Source organism: Entelurus aequoreus, linkage group LG03 (genome assembly GCF_033978785.1).
Source record: "Entelurus aequoreus isolate RoL-2023_Sb linkage group LG03, RoL_Eaeq_v1.1, whole genome shotgun sequence".
In the NCBI taxonomy this organism is placed as follows: domain Eukaryota; kingdom Metazoa; phylum Chordata; class Actinopteri; order Syngnathiformes; family Syngnathidae; genus Entelurus; species Entelurus aequoreus.
The window spans coordinates 46,180,861-46,205,238 of NC_084733.1; the positions used below are offsets into that span (position 1 = coordinate 46,180,861).

General features: G+C 41.5%; 1 protein-coding gene across 7 annotated transcripts in view; it reads right to left on the bottom strand.

Moving 5' to 3' along the window:
- The window catches only part of zdhhc14 (zinc finger DHHC-type palmitoyltransferase 14), a 146,479-nt gene that overhangs the window by 62,371 nt on the left and 59,730 nt on the right, over nt 1-24,378 (bottom strand). For all 7 annotated transcript variants that reach the window (XM_062041946.1, XM_062041948.1, XM_062041943.1 and 4 more), the window contains exon 3: nt 18,603-18,763. In XM_062041946.1, coding sequence (XP_061897930.1) covers nt 18,603-18,763 — 161 coding nt within the window. The remainder of the gene's footprint in view (nt 1-18,602; nt 18,764-24,378) is intronic.

Below are 24,378 nucleotides of genomic sequence, written 5' to 3' on the forward strand. Positions count from 1 at the left end.
GTTAATAGTGCTATTATGAAGTGCAAAGTCAGCACTATTTTTTTCCTGCAATTTCAAATGCACTTGTTTTAATAAATAAATACAGCGTTTTAAAAGCATACACAATCTGTGTAAATATATTAGTCTGTGGTTAAAAGGACTTGAAAGGACTCGAAACTCAAAATGCAGGACTTGGGACTTGACTTGAGACTTTCCAGTCTTGACTTTGGACTTGACTCGGGACTTGCCTGTCTTGACTCGGGACTTGACTCGAGACTTGAGGGCAAAGACTTGAGACTTACTTGTGACTTGCAAAACAATGACTTGGTCCCACCTCTGGTATATTCTAGCCCGGAAGAGTTAGGGCTGCAAAGAATTCTGGGTATTTGTTCTGTTGTGTTTATGTTGTGTTACGGTGCGGATGTTCTCCCGAAATGTGTTTGTCATTATTGTTTGGTGTGGGGTCACAGTGTGGCGCATATTTGTAACAATGTTAAATTGTTAATACGGCCACCCTCAGTGTGACCTGTATGGCTGTTGACCAAGTATGTCTTGCAGTCACTTACGTGTGTGTGGCACTAAGTGATTTAATTTGACTAAAATAGTTGCCCCCCCCCATTAAAAACTCTTTAAGGTCAGAAAACTTGATTTAAATACTGTTTATAGACTAATGTTTTGTGATGTCAAGGTTTTCTATGTATTTCTATGCAGCATGCGATATTTAGTTACACCAGCAGAGGGTGCTTGGTGCCGTTGGTATCAGTATCTGGTGCCGTAGAAGAAGTCTGCCAGTACGTGATATGAAAAGAAGCATATGCATCAAGCTCCAGTTGTAACGCAGTGTCAATTGTTTTGCAGGTAAGCTTGTTTGCATATAACACATACAAGCAGTAGTAGAATTTATTCTGTACCTTTTAGAGTAAGCAATGTTAAGCTAATGTCTGTTTTGTGAATGTTATGAGTTAAATTCGAGTCACATTCAGGGTATTTTCTAAGATGGCGGACGTTGGTCCGAGGGTAACCACGGTGACGAAGCAAAATACAGTTAGCTTTAGTTTAAGAGTAAGTTCACAACATAACTCCTCAGAGATACTTGAAAATAAAATGTTAAATGCCATTTATGTTACAAGGACATGCTAAACAAACTTTTTTTTTTTTTTTTTTTTTTTTTTTTTTTTTTTATAATGTCCTGCCCAGCTTCTCGGGCAAATCATATAGCAGATGTAGATGCCCATATCGGCTGTTCAGATTTACTTTACAAAAGAGAAGTGTAGGATTCTTCTTTTGTTGCCTTACTTGTATTTTGACTTTATTAAATGTATTTATATTATCATTTGGTGCAGCCGGGCCGGAGCAGGAGGGGATAGAAAGAGAGAAAAAGGAAGACAGAGGGGGGAATTGTGGGGACAAGAGGGGGATTAGACAGAGAGACAAAAACAACAACAGCAAACACAACAACAACAGAGCAACATCAGCAAATACGACATGTACAAATATGATGGTAAAAGTAATAGCAAATAAGCAGTTAGCGAAAATTAAAAAAAAAAAAAAAAAAAAAAAAAAAAAAAAAAATACAGAAATGACAATGAGCATTATTACACTAAAAATGGAGCAATATGAATACCAATAGAAATAGTGCTATTGATAATAAACAATACCAGTACTTTACCTTTATTATCAACAATACAATTGTTCAAATGCAACAATACATATACGTAATGATAACTTGAGATACGAAAGAATGCAGAAAAATGGAGGGGAAGAAAGAGAAGCAACCTTAACCTTGTAGATTGTTATAGTAACAATAGGTTAAGCTTTGTCAGTGTGCCATGTGTTATACCCAGTTTACCCTAGGGCAACAACGTTAATATATGTTTGATGAAACGTGATTATGTGCATGAGTGTATGTGTGCATATGTACTTGTATATGTACAGTATGTGTATGTGTGCTTGTACAGTGAATGTATATGTACAGTATGTGTATATGTGTGTACAGCGAATGTATATGTACAGTATGTGTATACAGTATGTGTGTTTGAACAGTGAATGTATATGTACAGTATGTGTAAATGTGTGTTTGTACAGTGAATGTATATGTACAGTATATGTATGTGTGTGTTTGTACAGTGAATGTATGTGTAGTATGTGTGTGTTTGTACAGTGAATGTATATGTACAGTATGTGTATATGTATGTTTTTACAGTGAATGTATATGTACAGTATGTGTATACAGTATGTTTGTATAATGAATGTGCGTGTGGAAGTACGAACTTTGAGTGTGTAAATATGTACTGTATTTATTTGTATATGTATGTGGGAGCGTAGGTACCTATGTATGTCTGTATGTATGTGTGTGAGTATATGTGAATTTGCATGTACAATACATTTGACTCCCAGTGTGTGCGGGAGCCAGAGTACGGCCCCAGCCTCCCCGAGAACCCATCTCACAAACAGTAGGTGTGGTGCCCAGGGAACCAGGGGCCACCGCCCCCACGCAGCCAAGACGGACAGCGACAGGAACCCCAGAGCCTGGCCCACCGTGCCGCCCACAAGGGCCAGCAGCAGGCCGCAGACAGACGCACCCGGCAGAGGACAAGGCACGAGAAAAACAGGGGGAAGCCAGACCCCAAGCCAGCGAGAGACCACACCCCACACGGACAGAAAGGCGGGACGCCCCGCCCGAGGGGCCCGGAGACCCCCCGCAACCGGACGGGAAGACCGCCCCCGCCCCACCGGCAACAGGGCCCCCACGAGCCCCCCCCCCACCCCCGGAGAGCGCGGCGAGGCCAGCCCACGGCCACCCCACCCAAGCCGGCCGCCACAGGACCACCCAGCACGGGGCCACAGGAACCACCCACCCCACCCGCAGGGACCCCAACGATGGAGATGGAACAACCAGCAACCGCCCCGCCGAGTCCCCCCCCCCGCGAGGTAGGGGAATAAATAAATAAAATAAATAAATACATAATAATAATAATAATAATAATATTAATAAAATATTTTTTTTTTAAAAAGGGGGGGAAAAATAAATAAATAAATAATTAAATCTATTTATAAAAATAAATAAATAAATAAATAAATAAAAAAAGAATTAAAAGAAGATCACAGACATGCTGACACACAAGGTCGCTACCCCAACAACTGGCTGACTCGCAGCACCTCGGAATACCCTGCAGCACCAAGCCACCACAGTAGACGCAGGGACCAGACCCAGCAGGCCCCAACCAAGACGGCCACCCGGAAGGGATGGACGGCGGGACCCAGGAGCTCCAGACACGCAGTCCGGATGCAGTAGCCTGAGGCGCCGACCCCCACCCGACAGGCAGGCCCAGAACGTACCCCCAGAAATATACATACATATATATATACATACACATAAACATACACATGTACACATACACACACATACACATGCATACACATACACATATATATACATACATACATACATACATACATACATACACACACACACATACACATACATATACACAGTTTGTCAGCCCCGACAACCACCACGCGCGCGCGCTGCCACCAGTCACAACATCAGCCACCCCCCTGCACCAGACCCAGCAGCCACGGGCGCCCACACCACAAACAAACGGCAGCAGAAACAGCAGCCACAACACCCACAGACAGCCAGCACCACCCAATCAAATCAAAGCGATCAAAAAATAAACCGCGACCGGCAACCACACGCCAACAGGATCACAGATACCAGCCAGCGCCAGCCCGCCAGCAAGCCCAAACGCCAACACGCAAACAAGAGACACCAACACCCCCCCCCCCCGCCAAAAGACCCCACCACCCCAACCCAAACCCGCACAAACACACCACCGCCCAAACAACCGAGACACAGTATCCAGACCAGACACGGGCGCCGCGCCGCCACCACATCAGGTCGCCAACAGAGACCCCACAGCGCAAGGTCGGGCCACACGGGCACGGACCCCACCCAACAGGAAGCGAGACCCGCGCGACGCCACACACAAAATAAAAAAATAAAATAAAATAAATAAATATATATATATATATACATATATACATACACATACACATACATACACACATACACATATATATATATATATATATATATATATACATACACATATATACACATTAAAAAAAATAAAATAATAATAATAATAATAATAATAAATTAATAAAAGCCTGGCAGGCCACCAGAACGCAGTCCCCGGAATCCGCGCCGGCCGACGAGGCAATGAGGGGTGCGCCGAACCCCAACCCCCCCACATGCATGTGTACAAGGCCCCCAGAGTGTCTACTGTGTAGTTAAAATTAGGAGGTCAGCCATTACAGCCGACCTCCAGTCCCTATTGATGCGTGTACTGTAGCGTGAGTGAGATATGTATGCTTGTGGGAACTAATAATGCGATTAAAATTGGGGGACATCAAGGTCTTGGTGGGTCCCAACCAAGCCGAGCCCTCCAAATCCTAAGTGTCTAATATGCAGCTAAGATTGAGGGATGGCCGAGCAGGGGACAAGACAGGAGGACCGGAGCCCCATAGGAGGCATCCTCAACCCCCCGCCATGCCTCCCTGCAGGACAATCCCCCAAAGTCCTGTATTTGTGTGACTGTGTGTGCTATAAGTAGGAGGAGTAGAGGGCCCGGACATCCCCCCCCAGTCCATGCGGCCGACAACCAGGAACTACGGCCAGGAAGCCGCCCCCCCCCACGGCCCGTGACCCACACCAGACCACTTTAGCGTGACGTCACGCGAGCCCACCCCCCGCCAAACAAAGCCAGCCCCCGCCCGCCCCAACCCAACCCCGCAGAGCCCATACCAGCAACCAAACGCAGAAAAACTGCACAGCCCCATGCCCAATGCAAACACCGCATCCCGGCCATCCACACAGCAACGCACCCATACGAGTTCCGGCCAGGGGATGGTGCCCCCCAACTGGGGAAGAAGTCAATGCACCCCGTCCGCACGCCAGCCCCCAAACCAGCCGTCAAGCCAACGTCAGCCAGCCCCCACAACCCCACAAGCGCACAGATACCAGCCACAGTCCCCCAACCACTCCAACCCAACACAGCGACGCCAACCGCCGGCAGTACCACAGCAACCATCACCACCACCGCCCGTCCGCAGTACAAACACCCGCGGCCGCCGAAACCTGAAACAAAAAAAAGCGACCTACCCCGTAAACCACAACAACGCACACCCCCAGCTACCACAGAGGCCGCCAACCCACCTACCCCAACTCATCCACATACAGGCCAATCGATCCACCGGACATCCACACCCATACACACACCTACACATACATACACACATACATACACACATACACATATACATACATATATGTATATACACATACATACACATACACACATGCATGCATATACACATACACACACACACACACATATATACACCTACATACATATACATATGCACACATATACACACACATACATACACCAAAACAAAACAAAAACAAAAACAAAAAATATAAAAAATAAAAATAAAAATAATAAATAAAATAAAATAAACCCTTTAAATAAAATAAAATAAAAATAAACATGAGGCCTGGTTGCCAACAGTGTCCAGCGCCACCAAACCCCGCAGCCATACCCGCACGTCCAGGCCCCCCCGCCCACCACCCACCAGGCACCCCATCCGGCAAAAAGCCATAAGGGCCCAGCCCCGCACCCACAGCCGGCATGCCATGGCATCTCTGCAGGCCTGGTGCCGCGATCAGCAATGCACACCGGGGCAGCGACACACACACATGTACCTACATACATACACACAGATTCCACCATACATACATACAAATGTACACACACACACACACACACACACACACACAAACTTTTGAGTGTTGTATTGATCATAAGCACACCAGATAGGTGTGTCAAAGCTAAATTACAGTTAGTGTGTGCTAAGGCAGTAGATTTACAGTCGCACATAGGACAGTAGATTAGGTACAAGTAATGATAAGATGACACAAATAAATACAATAAATACATATAATGAATACATATAAATACAATACATATATTATTAAACAGTGATTAAGAGCATGATTCTAAGGTAGATAGAAATAGTAAAAAGGGTTTTTGTGTATATATATGTATGTGTATGTGTATACATAAATATATTTTTGGAATATTTGTAAAATTGTTCAACTCCAGACATTGTATTTTGTAGAAGAAGTCTGCCAGTACGTGATATGAATAGAAGCTTATGCATCAAGCTCCAGTTGTAACGCAGTGTCAATTGTTTTGCAGCTTGATCCTGAAAAATAAATGTGTCGCACAACGAAAGAGTTGGCCCATCTTTCGAGCTGTGTAACATGTGTCTGCAGAAGCCGCATATATTATGTGACTGGGTCGGCACGCTGTTATATGGTGAGAAAGCTGACGCGACGACAGGTTGTAGAGGACACTAGAGGCAGTGCCATCACGGCACGCCCATAATAATATTGTCTGGGAGAAATTGGGGAGAATGGTTGCCCCGGGAGATTTATGGGAGGGGCACTGATATTCGGGAGTCTCCCGGGAAAACCTGGAGGGTTGGCAAGTATGCTCGCGGGCCGCACTAACATTAAACTTTCATATTAAGGTGGGGGCCGCAAAATAACGTCTCGCGGGCCGCAGTTGGCCCGTAGGCCGCGTGTCTGAGACCCCTGATTTACAGCCTTTGCTCAATACTTTGTTGATACAACTTTGGCAGCAATTACAGCATCAAGTCGTTTTGAATACAATGCCACAAGCTTGGCACAGTCATCTTTGGGCAGTTTCGCCCAATCTTCTTTGCAGCACCTCTCAAGCTCCATCAGGTTGGATGGGAAATGTTGTTTTTTATCAGAATCAGAATCAGAAATACTTTAATAATCCCCAAGGGGAAATTAAGATTTTTAGCACAATCCCATTCAAGATCAGACAAACATAACAGGGAGACAGAACATGATCCAGGATGTCTCTGAACATTGCTGCATTCATCTTTCCCTCTATCCTGACTAGTCTCCCAGTTCCTGCCGCTGAAAATCATCCTGTCAGCATGATGCTGTCACCCCTATGCTTCTGGAAGGTTCTCTTCTCTCCACAGAGAAATTCTGTATTTCTGACAGAGGGACCATTGGGTTTTTAGTCACCTCCCTGACTAGACTAACATTCATGAAGCAATGTACAGAGACATCCTGGATATTTTATTTTATATTATTTTATTAGTAATACATTTGAAATAATTTAAAACAAAACTTTTCACATTGTCGTTATGGGGTATTGTCTGCAGAATGTTGAGGACAAAATGTATTTATTCAATTTTGGAATATGGCTGTAACATAACAAATTGTGGAAAAAGTGAAGCGCTGTGAATACTTTCTGGATGCATTATCTAAAACAAGAGATGGCTGCAAATTCAAACAGCGAACTGCACCAAATTATATTTTACATCAAATAATGAATTTACTCTTATTTGCCATATTGTGTGTGTCCCTAATTGGCATGAACCTTCGGCCAAATTTTAAAGATCTATTGATTTATTACACCAATTCATAAGCTCTGAATGCTGTTTCATATTGATCTCAGTGTCATTTTAATGCTAAAAGCTGACATTCAACATATAACGAGTCAACAAGTGTGCTGCAGTGTCTCTGAAAGGGGGATTAGAAGCTTTTTTTTATGTTCAAGACTTTGGTATCTGGTGCCCCAGAGAATGTTTTAAAATCGTCAAAAGAAAGTATAATTTAATATAAACAAAATATTATTTGGTCTTGGTGGTGATTTATAATATTAAACAGCAAAACTGAACAGTCAACATTATTACTGCATTCTCGATTGAAGTTTCCGATCCTTTCTCCAATTATCTGAACATTAAGTGGCAAGCCATCAGAAACCTATTTCTTCTTCTGGCAAGGTTACTGTCTTGGCATTCAGCAGCTAGCTTGACCCATATTAGATAAAGGGAAGGAAGGAAGCAGGAAGCTCTCGCCGTCATTCAGTCTGATTAATGCCTTTGAGAGCCTTTTGGATTAACCGAGTAGTCGCAAAGAGGATGCTAGCCAGTTTAGTTTTCTGCATTTGGGCCGGTCAAGTCAACATGCATTGATATTAGATCGAACAATAAAAAATAAAAATAAAAACTTTATGTGACACATCACTTGTCTTTCTTTACATGTGGTGCATTTGCATTGTAATTAAAACCTAAGCCAATGAAAGCTTCCAACTATGTATTGTGTCATTTGACGACAGTGACATCAGAATCAGAATCAGAATCAGAATCAGAATCGTAATCGTTTTTATTGCCATTGTTTGAGAACGGGTTCACAAACTAGGAATTTTTCTTGGTGCAGCTTTACATTAATTTCTCATATAGGCATCATCAATTATTAAGCAAAGCCATGACCAAAGTCATTGCTTCTCTTTGCAGTTTCAACAGAATCTTGCAATATTGCAATAATATGAGAGCTGCATGTGTCAGTGTATTTGATATACATGCCGTTGTCATATAACTTTGATAGTAGCCCTACCACAATTACAAAGAAGTAGGACTGGGCCAATTAATCGAACAATAGATGAAAATTGATACTTTTGCTGGCATCGATAAATTTAAATGTCCATGAACGTTTGTTTTCTTAGTCTCTCACTTCAAACAGGAATGAAGATGTATCACTCTGTGCATCACTCTCAGCACCTGAGCGGGTTTATTTGACAATATAATTAACTGAATGCAATGAGCCCTCTTTTTAGTCATTCACAATCTTAGTCTTGGTGGGTGGAGATCTGGGGCCGTACTTATCAAACTTCTTAGAATTACTCCTAAGAAGTCTGCTAAGAGTTGACTTAAGAGTAAATAAATTCTTCGCTGAAAGCTGCACTTAAAAGTTAGTTATCAAGCGTCTTACTCACACTTTCAGCGAAGTGTAGGACTGAATCTTAAGTGTCACACTCAGAGCTGAATTACGACATTACTATGTGCCGTAAACGGAATTTTAGGTGACGTCATTTCTGTGTCCATAGAAATGACCAATCACGGAAGGGAATCCGTTGTCTAAGAATAAATAAATATCTTGGAAATAATTAAGTGGACAATGGGAGTGTATATTTTGACAATAAACTACAAAATAATACAAAACAAACTAGTCCCTGCCGGCACTCACGCTACCGCTCCCTCTCTTCTATCGCCCACACACTCACTGACGTCACTCACCTCACGGCCACACACATACGCTACTGTCATAAAATGTATTTCCAATTCATTAATTAGGCAACTAATTTGAAACTGGTGTGGGTGGCTCTATATATACTAGCCCACTGCAGACACATGCAGAAATCAACAAGGAATGGAAAAGTATTAAATCTGTGACAAAAATAATATCCGCTCTGTCTAAACGATACCGTTTGATCAGCTGCTCGTCATCAAAAACAAAACAAAACATTGTTCCGTTCCCTGAACGTTCGCGCACGTCTCTCTCGCCTCAGTGCCATCCCCTGCTGGCAACTCCTAACCACTTAAGACACCTCTGAAGGTCTCTTAAATATCGTGGAGAGTAGGAGTGATTCTTACACTTAAGAACGTTGATAAAAAGCTTTTATTCTTAAGTTTGAGAGTAGGACTAAATTTCGCAAATTCTCAGGACTTAAGTGTAAAATGGCACTCTAAGAAGCTTGATAAGTACGGCCCCTGAACCGCTAGCTTACAAACACAGGATTCACGGATATCGCTTCCCTACTCGCAACTTGCTAGTAAGACGTTCTGAAAAGTAATAAAAAATTAAGAGGAACAAATATGATTACATAGCCAAAGGTCCCGTTGTAGGAATATTTCAGCTTCAAACCGATGGGCAATATGAGCCCATCAACACGGGCAACGAGCGAGACTGCTGTAATGAGAACAAAAAACACCTGACATAGTTTTTCCAAATAGGAAAATAAATGCACTTTAAAAGGTAAATGGGTTATACTTGTATAGCGCTTTTCTACCTTCAAGGTACTCAAAGCGCTTTCACACTATTTCCACATTCACCCATTCACACACTAATGGCGGGAGCTGCCATGCAAGGCGCTAACCACGACCCATCAGGAGCAAGGGTGAAGTGTCTAGGTTGGTAGAAGCTTGGGATCGAACCAGGAACCCTCAGGTTGTTTGCACGGCCACTCTCCCAACGCCGTCCCCTTTAAGGTGTTCCATATTTATTTAAATTACATTTTTGCTTTTAGATTTGAGAGTCCATTGAATTTTTTTGTTTGTTTACTTACATCCAAAAGTTATTTACCTTCCAAAGACAGTACATCAATGGTAAACAATTCTACAGTAATGAGAAGTGTACATATTTTTAAATGTTTACTTGCATTATAATTATCTATTATGATTACATTAGTGCTTAATTTGGTATAAAAAAAAATAATGCTCACAATGAAGTCGTTTATCAGCAATAATTTGTGGGGCAATATATTGTCTAGCAAAATGTGTTATTGGCCCAGGCCTACACAGAACACAAGTGGATTACTAAACCAGCCTTTGAGATGTTATATTAAGTGTTGCACAGGAGCAATATTCTTCATTTCCATTTAGACCATGCAGAATTAATGTAGGCCAATAGAGTATTGCTCAACTGGAGCCCCCTTACTGACTTACTTTACCTATGACCTAATTGGTGTTATTGTAAAATCAATGCACCTAACATTCATTTACATAGTGCACACTTCGTTTGATAAAACACAAGCATTTTGTGTCTACGACTGTTCTCATTCATCCAGGTCATTGTAATCTCAGCCGCCAGACTAGATCTGACCAATCAAACTCAAAGACTAGATCTGACCAATCTAAGTCTATGAGCATGAACTGATGAAGCCTACTTAGGTATTGGCATCAGCCGCTATACTAGATCTGACCAATCTAAGATTATGAGCATGAACTGATGAAGCCTACTCGGATGAGAGGCGAAACGTCTTCTAAGACAAACCAAACAGTCCAGTTGAGATCGATTGAATGCCATGAGACTAGCATTTTGTGTGTTTGAACAGACTTTGCTTTGTACTCACTTCAAAGTCTCGTGGGTGTCGTTTCCAAATTGTAGTGTCAAAGTGAATTTTTATATTAGGCCCAATTCACACAGTGACGGTAACAATGTGACGTTATGGTATTGTCTTGTTCCCTGTAATATGATAGCCAGTCCTGGTATTTGTTGTCTGCCATTTGCCAAATGTTCAGCTATTAGCTCTACTGTTTTTTGCAAGCAAATCAATAATAGGGGTGTTGGACTTGAACTCTGTAGAGCTGACTTGACAACATCATAATACATTAATGAGACTTATGGCGAACACTAATGTCCTTGCTTACTGGTGGCCAGACCATTCAGCAGTTTTCTTTTCAAGATGACAGGATAGATAATACTACCTACCTACTTTCGGAGGAGTATGCAGGCACATTTCATACCCCAACCTGATGGCATTTGCTATTTGCACATAATAATAATTATGTTAACATTATTGTTATTTTTAATGTCAAAATAATTCTGTCCAATCACCAAGACGAGAAAAATAAGCAAAGAGAGAGGGGCAGAAAGTGTTTTCCTTGCAAATCACGCTGTGGCTGATTGGTGTTGGGGCTTGGAATGAAGGTACAGTAGATGATCGAGATAAGCGCTAACAGATGTCTCGCATGTAAATCTGCCACGCCAACACTTGCACCAGCTGCACACTGGACAACAGAGCTAGAGGAAAACGGGACGGAAGTTGAAATGCAAAGTGGCTCTGTAACTTTTCCGGTGTGATGCAATAACACATGTTGCTGGACGTTCAACCATAAACATTGCATCAGGTTATTTATACGGACAAAGAAATACCATTGTACAATGACTGCAGAAATGCAAACTAATATGGGTGATGTCGTAAATAATAAAAAGAACATAATGCACAACAATAATCACAACAACAGTAAAACTGTAATGACCTGCTGGTTAAAGGTCAATAAATACCATCTATTAAAAACCCATTTTAATTAAGTTAACATTTGTTTGATGCCAAAGCACTGAAAAAAACTGATGTTACAACAGTAAACACCTGAGCATCATGTCACCCCACCAACATCTTCCTTGTTTTCATCTTTGTAATGAGGGCACTTACCACCTCCAAAGTTATGATACTTCCATATACTAAAGTAATGTCCGATCATTACCTTATAAAATTTGAAGTTTTGACAACTTGTCTTTGTCAACAAGCTAATAATAATAATAACTGCTATAGCGGCCGCAACATTAATGCTGCCACAACGATGACTCTTGCTGACCTACTGCCTTCGGTAATAGCACCATTCCCAAATTATGTCGGCTCTATTGATAAACTCACTAACAACTTTGACGATGCCTTGCGCGAAATTATTGATAGTATAGCACCGCTAAAGCAAAAAAGGGCCCCTAAAAGGCGCACCCCATGGTTTACAGAAGAAATTAGAGCTCAGAAATTATCATGTAGAAAACTGGAACGCAAATGGCGCGCGACTAAACTTGAGGTTTTCCATCAAGCATGGAGTGATAGTTTAATAACTTATAAACGCATGCTTACCTTAGCTAAAACTAAATACTACTCAAATCTCATCCGCCTCAACAAAAACGATCCTAAATTTCTGTTTAGTACAGTAGCATCGCTAACCCAACAAGGGACGCCTCCCAGTAGCTCCACCCACTCGGCAGATGATTTTATGAATTTCTTTAATAAGAAAATTGAACTCATTAGAAAGGAGATTAAAGACAACGCATCCCAGCTACAACTGGGCTCTATTAACACAAATACGACTGTATATACGACGGACACTGCCCTCCAAAATAGTCTCTCTATTTTTGATGAAATAACATTAGAGGAATTATTACAGCGTGTAAGTGGGATAAAACAAACAACATGTTTACTTGACCCACTTCCTGGGAAACTTATCAAGGAACTGTTTGTATTATTAGGTCCATCAGTGTTAAATATTATAAACTTATCACTTTCCTCCGGCACTGTTCCCCTAGCATTCAAAAAAGCGGTTATTCATCCTCTGCTCAAAAGACCTAACCTCGATCCTGACCTCATGGTAAACTACCGACCGGTCTCCCACCTTCCGTTTATTTCCAAAATTCTCGAAAAAACTGTTGCACAGCAGCTAAATGAACACTTAGTGACTAACAATCTCTGTGAACCTTTTCAATCCGGTTTCAGGGCAAATCACTCTACGGAGACAGCCCTCGCAAAAATGACTAATGATCTATTGCTAACGATGGATTCTGATGCGTCATCTATGTTGCTGCTTCTTGATCTTAGCGCCGCTTTCGATACCGTCGATCATAATATTTTATTAGAGCGTATCAAAACACGTATTGGTATGTCAGACTTAGCCTTGTCTTGGTTTAACTCTTATCTTACTGACAGGATGCAGTGCGTCTCCCATAACAATGTGACCTCGGACTATGTCAAGGTAACGTGCGGAGTTCCCCAGGGTTCGGTTCTTGGCCCTGCACTCTTTAGTATTTACATGCTGCCGCTGGGTGACATCATACGCAAGTACGGTGTTAGCTTTCACTGTTATGCTGATGACACTCAACTCTACATGCCCCTAAAGCTGACCAACACGCCGGACTGTAGTCAGCTGGAGGCGTGTCTTAATGAAATTAAACAATGGATGTCCGCTAACTTTTTGCAACTCAACGCTAAGAAAACGGAAATGCTGATTATCGGTCCTGCTAGACACCAACATCTATTTAATAATACCACCTTAACATTTGACAACCAAACAATTAAACAAGGAGACTCGGTAAAGAATCTGGGTATTATCTTCGACCCAACTCTCTCGTTTGAGTCACACATTAAGAGTGTTACTAAAACGGCCTTCTTTCATCTCCGTAATATCGCTAAAATTCGTTCCATCTTGTCCACTAGCGACGCTGAGATCATTATTCATGCGTTCGTTACGTCTCGTCTCGATTACTGTAACGTATTATTTTCGGGCCTCCCTATGTCTAGCATTAAAAGATTACAGTTGGTACAAAATGCGGCTGCAAGGCTTTTGACAAAAACAAGAAAGTTTGATCATATTACGCCTATACTGGCTCACTTGCACTGGCTTCCTGTGCACTTAAGATGCGACTTTAAGGTTTTACTACTTACGTATAAAATATTACACGGTTTAGCTCCAGCCTATCTCGCCGATTGTATTGTACCATATGTCCCGACAAGAAATCTGCGTTCAAAGAACTCCGGCTTATTAGTGATTCCCAGAGCCAAAAAAAAGTCTGCGGGCTATAGAGCGTTTTCTATTCGGGCTCCAGTACTCTGGAATGCCCTCCCGGTAACGGTTAGAGATGCTACCTCAGTAGAAGCATTTAAGTCCCATCTTAAAACTCATTTGTATAATCTAGCCTTTAAATAGACCCCCCCTTTTTTAGACCAGTTGATCTGCCGTTTCTTTTCTTCTCTCCTCTTCTCCCCTGTCCCTTGCGAGGGGGAGTTGCATAGGTCCGGTGGCCATGGATGAAGTGCTGGCTGTCCAGAGCCGGGACCCCGGGTGGACCACTAGCCTGTGCATCGGTTGGGGACATCTCTGCGCTGCTGACCCGTCTCCGCTCGGGATGGTTTCCTGTTGGCCCCGCTGTGGACTGGACTCCCGCTGATGTGTTGGATCCACTGTGGACTGGACTTTCACAATGTTATGTCAGACCCACTCGACATCCGTTGCTTTCGGTCTCCCCTAGAGGGGGGGGGTTACCCACATATGCGGTCCTCTCCAAGGTTTCTCATAGTCATTCACCGACGTCCCACTGGGGTGAGTTTTTCCTTGCCCGTATGTGGGCTCTGTACCGAGGATGTCGTTGTGGCTTGTACAGCCCTTTGAGACACTTGTGATTTAGGGCTATATAAATAAACATTGATTGATTGATTGATTGATACTCGGGCGGTGTTACCTAATACCAATATCTCAGTATACTATTTGGTATAATAATTCAAACAAGTTTTTTCTGAGGAACATTGTAACAGTCATAGTAAAGTTTTATACAGGCAGCACGGTGGAACTGGGGTTAGTGCATGTGCCTCACAATACGAAGGTCCTGAGTAGTCCTGAGTTCAATGCCGGGCTCGGGATCTTTCTGTGTGGAGTTTGCATGTTCTCCCCGTGACTGCGTGGGTTCCCTCCGGGTACTCCGGCTTCCTACCACCTCCAAAGATATGCACCTGGGGATAGGTTGATTGGCAACACTAAATGGTCCGTAGTGTGTGAATGTGAGTGTGAATGTTGTCTGTCTATCTGTGTTGGCCCTGTGATGAGGTGGCGACTTGTCCAGGGTGTACCCTGCCTTCCGCCCGAATGCAGCTGAGATAGGCTCCAGCACCCCCCGCGACCCAAAAAGGGACAAGCGGTAGAAAATGGATGGATATAATAATTATAATAGAACCATTTTGAAACCAGTTAGATCAATCCATCCATTTTTTACAGCTTGTCCCTTTCAGGATCGCGAGGGGGCTGGAGCCTTGCCAGCTGCATTTGGGCGGAGAGCAGAGTACACCCTGGACAAGTCGCCACCTCATCTCAGGGTCAACACAGCCAGACAAGCATTCACACTCACATTTACATACTCGGGCCAATTTAGAAAGGCTTCTAATTTTGCTGCTGACAGATACCATAGCATATTGCATTATTCCCAGTTGTATTCTTTTGTCAAAACTATTATTAATCTACTTGGTAATTTACAATTAATATCTGGTTACTTTCTGTTGCAACATGGTTCTAGTTACACTTCTGTTAAAATGTAATAAACACATCTTTTTCTATTGTTTGGCTATTTTACATTAGTTTTGGGCACAGGGTCTCTGCTTTTCTTGCAAAAGTTGCAGTATGCTTGATATCAAGTGTTTTCATGTTACAACAACAACCAGAATGTCAGAAATGGTAGAGGAAAACACGACAATATATCATCTGTGAAAGAGACCGTTAGCATCTCTGCTAAAGCTAAATGGTTAACTTTTGCACTGTTATGCAGCTGTCAAAATTGAGCAAACAGATAAAAAACATCTAATGTACTACTACTGTATCTGCACAAAGTTATAAAGAAACAGAGTGCAAGACAGAGCGATTTTCTAAAAGGAAAGAAGGCGATAATGGCCAATTCGCATGTGAATAATGTAGATAACATTCAAATTTGCTTACCTAATTTTGTATCTGGTACATATGAATACACTTTACATGTTTTTGTGACTTTTTTAAAAATATGTTGGTAATAAACAAGGACACATTTTTATTTAAGCATGACATGACATTCGCAAATAATCCTTGCTTTCCTCACCCCATCATAAACACTAAACAGACAACATTTACAGCTGTAACTGTCAGTTGCTGTATAATCTTGAAAAAAACATTAGGTATGAGACACTGACCTGAAATTATTAGAATAAATCACAGAAATATAGGAGAATTATGTTTTCTTAAATTTTACTGCTATGAATACACATACTACAACAGAGAAATCAGTGTGTAATAGTATGATTTCACTAGTAAACATCTCATATCGATCTCCTTTGGCAATTGGCGCCACTTTAGCCACATACTGTACCACTCCTTTAGGGGGGTTAAGTTGATTCATGTATAGTTGTGCAAGTGTTTCAGCATCTTTTGACAGACTTATCCCGTATTTTTACTTTTACATTATCATTCCATTCACTTGTTTACAAACACTTCCCCCTCAAAAGTCAAAACATTTAAAAACAATATGCATTTTTTAAATCAAAGTTACGTAAAAGGATTCAAAATCGTATTTAAGACCTTTTATGATATTAGGAGAATTTTAAACATGTTAACGCCTTACATTTAAATTGTTGGATTAAAGACTTTTTAAGACTTTTTAAGACCCCACGGATACCCTGTGGGCGACGCACAAATTTGAGTATTGATTTATGATAAATGGTAAATGGGTTATACTTGTATAGCGCTTCTCTACCTTCAAGATACTCAGAGCGCTTTGACACTATATTCACATTCACCCATTCACACATACACATTCACACAATGATGGCGGGAACTGCCATGCAAAGCCCTAGGGTCAATTTAGTGTTGCCAATCAACCTATCCCCAGGTGCATGTCTTTGGAGGTGGGAGGAAGCCGGAGTACCCGGAAGGAACACACGCAGTCACGAGGAGAACATGCAAACTCCACACAGAAAGATCCGTGCGCAGGATCGAACCCAGTACCTTCGTATTGTGAGGCAGACGCACTAACCCCTCTACCACCGTGCTGCCTGTATACAACTTTACTATGACTGTTACAATGTTCCTCAGAAAAAACTTGTTTGACTTGGTAGCTGTCAATTCTAACTATACAGGCACAATGCAGCTTCAATCAGCAATAACATGAACATTTATAAATGTTAAAAAGTCTGGTAATGGCATTAAATCAGCCCAGTCTCTGTTTAATGAGATCCTAGGTGGCCTCGCTAAAGGACAGGAAACAGACACTTCACAGAGCAAATAAAAATACATTTTTAATGTGGAGCTGAGAATATCACTGAATAATCATTTTTGGTGCAGTCTAAGCTTTCCACAATGTTGTTATTTTACACCAACTAAAGGCACCCAATGTACTAACAGGTAAGACTTTTGATGTAAGTTGTAGGACTGCAAACTTGTGATTTTTAATTGTTTAACACAGTTGGGGACAACTAAATAACCAAATGGAAGCCAAGGACCCGCCTTAGTAAAGGGGTCATATTATGATTCTAATTTACATTTAACACACCTTCTTGTGGCCTACAGTAAATGACTTGTAATATACATTTTCAGGAAATGTCCAAAAAAACTATTTCTCTCATCTTACAAACACACTTCACTTCCTGCTTACAGCGTTCCATGTCCCCCAACCTATGCTGTGCAGTGGATTCTGGGAGGTACAGTGTATTTTCAGACCCGGCCAGCACCAAAAACAAAGCATTTTACGTTACATTGTCTAGTTTCTTTTGGATAAGAAACACGCTACGGAAAATAATAATGGCTGACCCCCGCAGGCTTTACCCGGGAAATAAATACTACATATAGAGATATTTGCTGACGTAACAATTGGAACGTGCAATTTTGGAACGAGGCAAAGTTTTTTGATAAACATCTCCGCTGGTTTTAATTAAAATTTTGTGACTTATGGGAATCCCAGAGTCTCAAAAACAGGTGCTAACAGGTGAGACAAGTGGGTTTTGCTTAATATGACCCCTTTATGTAAATAAATAATTTGGCAAAATACAACAACACTGTATTGTATGTACAGTTGAACCCTCAAATGGCTAAATCAATTCTAAATTTGCCCCAAAATTTGGAGAACAAACCAAAGTTATGCACTTACATACTGTTGGTCTGACGGAACAATGCCTTGGGAGATATTAGAAGTTTGGCCATTCATTTCTTGCATAACTTTAGTTATGCAAGAAAAGTGCTCTTGAGCATGCATTGTCATTAATATTGACATGTCTTGAAAAAGTAAATACCATCTTCACGTGATCAGATTAGCTTCTCCATTTTTATCTAAACAAAAATTTCCTAAGTAACAATTCAACCCAAAAGTAGCCCCTTTTTCTCTAACAACTCTGATCATAGTCAACATTAATAGCAACGTAATGGTAGTGGTTTCTTACCTATTTGCCTTTCTAGATCAGCTGCTTCGTCTGGAGTGGCCCTGGGCAGCACACCTGGATCACTGAAGCTGGTTCTCAGCAGTGTTCCCAACACAAAGAGAAAGAGCACTCCCCCAATCACCGGTATGACTGGCGTCAACTGCAGGGCCAGGAACCGACAACTGAAAAAAGAAGCAATGACCATGAGAGAAGGACAAATGACAAAACAACAACATAGGCACATGTCTATGGAGGTTAATTTATCACCAATGTTTTTTTAATGTTAATCAATGTACGACTACTACCCTGCCTTCTGCCCAAGTGCAGCTGGCATAGGCTCCAGCATGTATGACCAAAAATCGCATTAGAGAAAGTGCATGGACACTTGGACTTCACACGTAGATGTGACGGTGTGGTGAAGTTGGTAGAGTGGCTGTGCCAGCAATCGGACGGTTGCTGGTTACTGGGGTTCAATCCCCACCTTCTACCATCCTAGTCACGTCCGTTGTGTCCTTGGGCAAGACACTTCACCCTTGCTCCTGATGGGTGTTGGTTAGCGCCTTGCATGGCAGCTCCCGCCATCAGTGTGTGAATGTGTGTGTGAATGGGTGAATGTGGAAATACTGTCAAAGCGCTTTGAGTACCTTGAAGGTACAGGTAAAAGCGCTATACAAGTATAACCCATTTATCATTTATTATCATTTATAAAATACAAAAAAAACCTAACTATTTCAGAAATCAGACTTATTTAGTGCATGGAAACATAGTGACTGTTAACGCATGTGATTAATAAATAAATACATGGCGCTATCATATATGACTGAAGATTAATCACTTACGGGTTAAGGCTTAATCCGGAAGACGCACGCATTGTTACACAGTCTGTGATTGAGATGAGAGACAGCCAATTGCCTATCATAACAGAACTTTAGATAAATCTGAGGTAACTTGTTGGTATTGCAGCGACAAACATTCTTATCGGTGCATATCGAGTTGAAAATACCACCTTAAAGCGAAACATGTACTCAAGGATGGTGCCGATAGCATGAATGCTACATCCACAACAAGCAGAGGAGAACGCTACGCTGGCAGTTTACCTGTGTCAATGTTGTCAGCAAAAGTACCACAGTTAAGTTAAACATATGCCTTTGCTAAACGGACAGCCACCAGATGTAAACCACTTAAAATCTGTGAAGACCAAGCCCTACAAGAAGATGTAATTAAGATCACCACAGCTGATCTGTCGTACAATACCTTGGAGAGGCACAACTACAACAAGGATAAACCAACTGTACTAAACAAACAAGAGCATCAAGTTGCAACTACTAGCTGAACGTGAATTTATTTTGTTTACTGGAGAACATTAGACATTAGTAGGTAATCACAGAAGTAATCAGCTGGGGTAGCCTTGTGCCAAAAAAAGAGATCAGCATTGTCATCAGAAAAGGCAAACAAGCGTTTTTGTTCAAACAACTGGTTAAACTAAAGAAGAGTAGATGCAGATTTAAATGGTGTGCTATGTTAAGTTGTTAATGAGTGTGTTTACTACATTATCGATTAGTAACTGTACCTTTTTTGCAATACTATTGCAAATACTTTCATATAAACTTACTGTCACCAAGTTTTGAGCAAATCAATGACTTGCAGTTCAGTAAAACATTTAAAAAAACGTTCCTGTAACATTCTGACTACAAAATTGCATTTGTGTCCAAATATTAGGATATTTTCTTAAGAAAATGTTATCTATTCAACAATAACCCGTGATTATTCAAAGTTCAAGAGTGTGATTAATCATGATTTTGTGATTTTCTTTAAAAAAAAAAAAAAAAATTTAACAAGTGTTTTTTACAATTGACTCTCCTTAGTTCTACCCTGCTTCTAAATGTGTGTTTTAACTCCTGTCCAGCACTTTGTGAAACTTTAGTTTTTTTAAATGTTTTTTTTTAAATAAAGTTGATTGGATTGGATAAAAAGGCTAAAAACATTTTTACATACATTTAAAAACAAATCTGTTATTATTAATTAGTATGAAGATATATTTTTGTATTGTTTTTCCATATTTTCAATTGTTGTTGCTTATTGTACAATGTACTTTGGGAATGTTTCAAGTGTCATAAAATAACTTTTTTGATATTAAAAACCACTAGTTCTGGTGTTATTATAAAATGTTCTTCTGGTGTTATTATAAAATGTACTCGTGTTTAGAGACTCTTAACTTCTTTCCCTTTATAGCCGTGACGAAAGAGCCGAGCTACAGCAAGCATGACGTCACACTTGCTTTGCGCTGCTCCAGTTGAACATTCTCTTCTTAAAAACCGCCAATGTCCTCTTAATATTTGCACATTTCGTAGATTGCTGTCCACGGGTATATCTGGCTACGTCCACATCGCAGAAATGCTGACAAAGCTCCAGACAATGGTGTGCGTCTTGTTTACATCTGGGTTCGGCAGCACTGTTTTCAGTGTTATATATATTCAAACTGTAACGACCTGCTGGTGGTAATAATTAATGTTTGTGTGGTTTGTATTTAATGTTAGTTTTTCCCATGTTTGCAAACACACCGTCCGTGCCTCAAAGGTGGTTGGCGGAGAATGAGGAAGTGTCGTTGTGTGTCCGGCGGGGAAACGTGGAATAACGGAGACGAAAGTGTTTACACGGGAGGTAAAACCTGTTGGAATTGTTCCATTTGTTATCATAAGATTGGTAATAAAAGTTACAAATAGCGTTGGACGTTGTGTATTTTCTTCTAGGAGCTAAAATATATTGTATTACTTTAATTTGTTTTTAAGTAAAAAAAGGTATTTCTATTTTCAAGGTGTGGCGGTAATAAAAAGGCTGTGGCGGTCCGCCACATTCAATTACATTAAGGGGAAACCCTGGATCTGCCCAATTTGTTTCCATTTCATGAGGTCTAGTTTGCGGTTAGCATATCCTCCTACGGGGTGTAGGCATGTTTGATGAGGGATTTAAGAAACTTACTTTATTTGTCACCATGGAGGCGAGGATTGCTGACTTAGAAGTGGCTTTGCGCTGTGGACGGACATCAGCTACAAGCAAGGTTGCCACCTTGCATTGAGGACACGTTCGTTCACTTGTCGCTGTCAAATTTGCTAGAATGTGTCATCAACATGCATTTTTTCCCCCAAGATGGCGCCGCTGTAGTGGCTGCTGTTGGCAGGAGCTCTGTGCTCTTGTGTCATCCTTTTGTGTTTCCCTCTTGTTTTCATGTGTTATTATATATATATATATATATATATATATATATATATATATATATATATATATATATATATATATATATATATATATATATATATATATATATATATATATATATATATATATATATATATATATATATATATATATATATATATATATATATATATATATATATATATATATATATATATATTGCCTTTTGGTCCGGGACCCTTTGGGACTGTGTGACTAGGGGTGGCACTTTCGTGACTTCTGCTGTGCTTTTTTGTGAACTTCTGGATCTGCCTCCTGGGAGCCTTTTGGCCATGGAGACCAGCTGCTGGGTCTCTGCCACACCAGAGTCCATTTGGAGAGACTGGAGGAGATGCAGATGAAGAGACAGGGCTGCGCAGCTAGCACTGAGCGCCGGGACAGACAGGCCTGACAGTGTATTGGCTGAATGAGCAGGTATCGGACACCTCGGTCTCCTTGGACGTATCCTCGCTCATCCATGCGGACTGGACACTGGCCGAGAGTGGAGTCGGCTCTCTTAATTGCTTTGTTGGGTTTGTTGGGTCTGCTCCTGTCTCTGGCCATGCTTCCTCCACCCCAGCAGACGATGGCGTGGAACACCGCAGAGGCCACCACAGTGTATATGTTTCTTTTACATTTTGTTCATAGCTGTATGTAGAAGTGGCTGGTTGCATCAGCTCTGCTCCTTTAATGTCTTTAATGTCCTTTGTTGTTTCCCTCTTACACATATGTAAGAGGGATGTGTGCTATGGCTATGAGTTGTTTTTTCCCTTGGCATCAGTCTGGACCCCCTCTCCAGGGGCCCAGGCTTAGACCGATTTTTTTTCTCCCCCCCCCATTGTTTGCCTATATCTCACCTTTTTTGAAAGGGGCGCTGGAAGTTGGCAGACCCGTCAGCGATCCTGTTCTGTATCCATGTAATGTTTGATCCTGTTCTGTCTTCCTGTAATGTTTGTCTGATCTTCAATGGGATTGTGCTGAAAATTTTAATTTCCTCTCGGGGATTAATAACGTATTTCTGATTCTGATTCTGATATCATGATATAACGATAGCAGAGGTGTGGACTCGAGTCACATAACTTGGACTCGAGTCAGACTCAAATCATGAATTTGATGACTTTAGACTTGACTTGACAAAATGTAAAGAGACTTGCAACTCGACATAGACTTTAACATAAATGACTTGTGACTTCACTTGGACTTGAGCCTTTTGACTTGACATGACTTGCGACTTTCCCCAAAACCCAAAGATTAAAAAGTTATTCAGGATCGCTGCGTATCTTTCATTTTGTACTTGTGTGTCTATCTATCAGCGTGTGTGCTGCGTGTGAGCTGTCAGTACAATAGCCAATCAAATTAGATCTACGTTGTTTTCATCCCACAGCTCTCATCCAATCAAATTGCAGGAAAACCAATGAAGAAGAATTGTCAAACAACGCGGCAGTGAGAAAAAATGATGCCAAAGTTGGTTTCGTTCGGGTATAAAAACTACAACTTGGTCAACAAAAAACGAATTGCCGTATGCAAAGCTTGCAGTTCGAAGATTACAGACGGAGACGCAACAACTTCCAACTTCGTTCGACATTTGAAGATGCACAAAGAAGGGTAAGTTTTGAATCTAAGCTAACGTTTATTGGCTAAGTAACGTGACTTTCAGAGATGCGCGGTTTGCGGACACAACCGCGGACTTCGCGGATAATCCGCGGGTCGGGCAGATGCATGACGAAAAAAATAGATTTTAAATAGATTCGAGCGGGTGGCGGTTCAACCACTTCAGAAAAAAAAATACATAATTAAATGTTGTTACCCCCATACAAAAAACGAGCAGCACTCTTTGAAACAGGCAATTAGTCATCAGGCACTGCTGCAGCTGTCACGCCAAATTTCTTCCCCCCTACAAAAGCCATCCCCCCATTTACTTCCGGGGCTGCGTCCAATAAAATCACAAAGTTGCCGGGGGTCCTTAACCCGCATGCGACTGTCCTGTTTCGCGCCTGTACAAAAAAAAACAATAATCGATTTCTTCAGATTCCAGCAGCTGTCAAAGACGAAGTATCCTTCCAGCGACGGGCAGTCAAAGCCGAAGTGCTATCGATCGCTGTCAATGACCACGGAAGTAAATGGTGGGGGGAAGGTTTTTGTAGGGGGAAGAAATTTGGCGTGACAGCTGCAGCAGTGCCTGATGAATAATTGCCTGTTTCAAAGAGTGCTGCTCGTTTTTCGTATGTGGGTAACAACATTTAACTATGTATTTTTTGGCACGCATTGAATGTCTCTGCTGCATTGGATCAGTCTCCTTTCTTTAACAGGAATGCCTTAGATATATAACAACGGGTGGGTGGCGGGCGGTTGTGGTTTTGATAAAATGTTAGTTCGGGTGGATGGCGGGTGGATGACGACTTTTGTGATGCGGTTGCGGATGAAATAATTGCCTATCCGCGCATCTCTAGTGACTTTTATTTGCTGTGTAGTTAAATCATTGAGTTGCTGCTAACGTTATAACCACAGACATCTTATAAGGGTACGCAGCATCGAGCGCTACTGCCTACTGGCGCAGACGAGC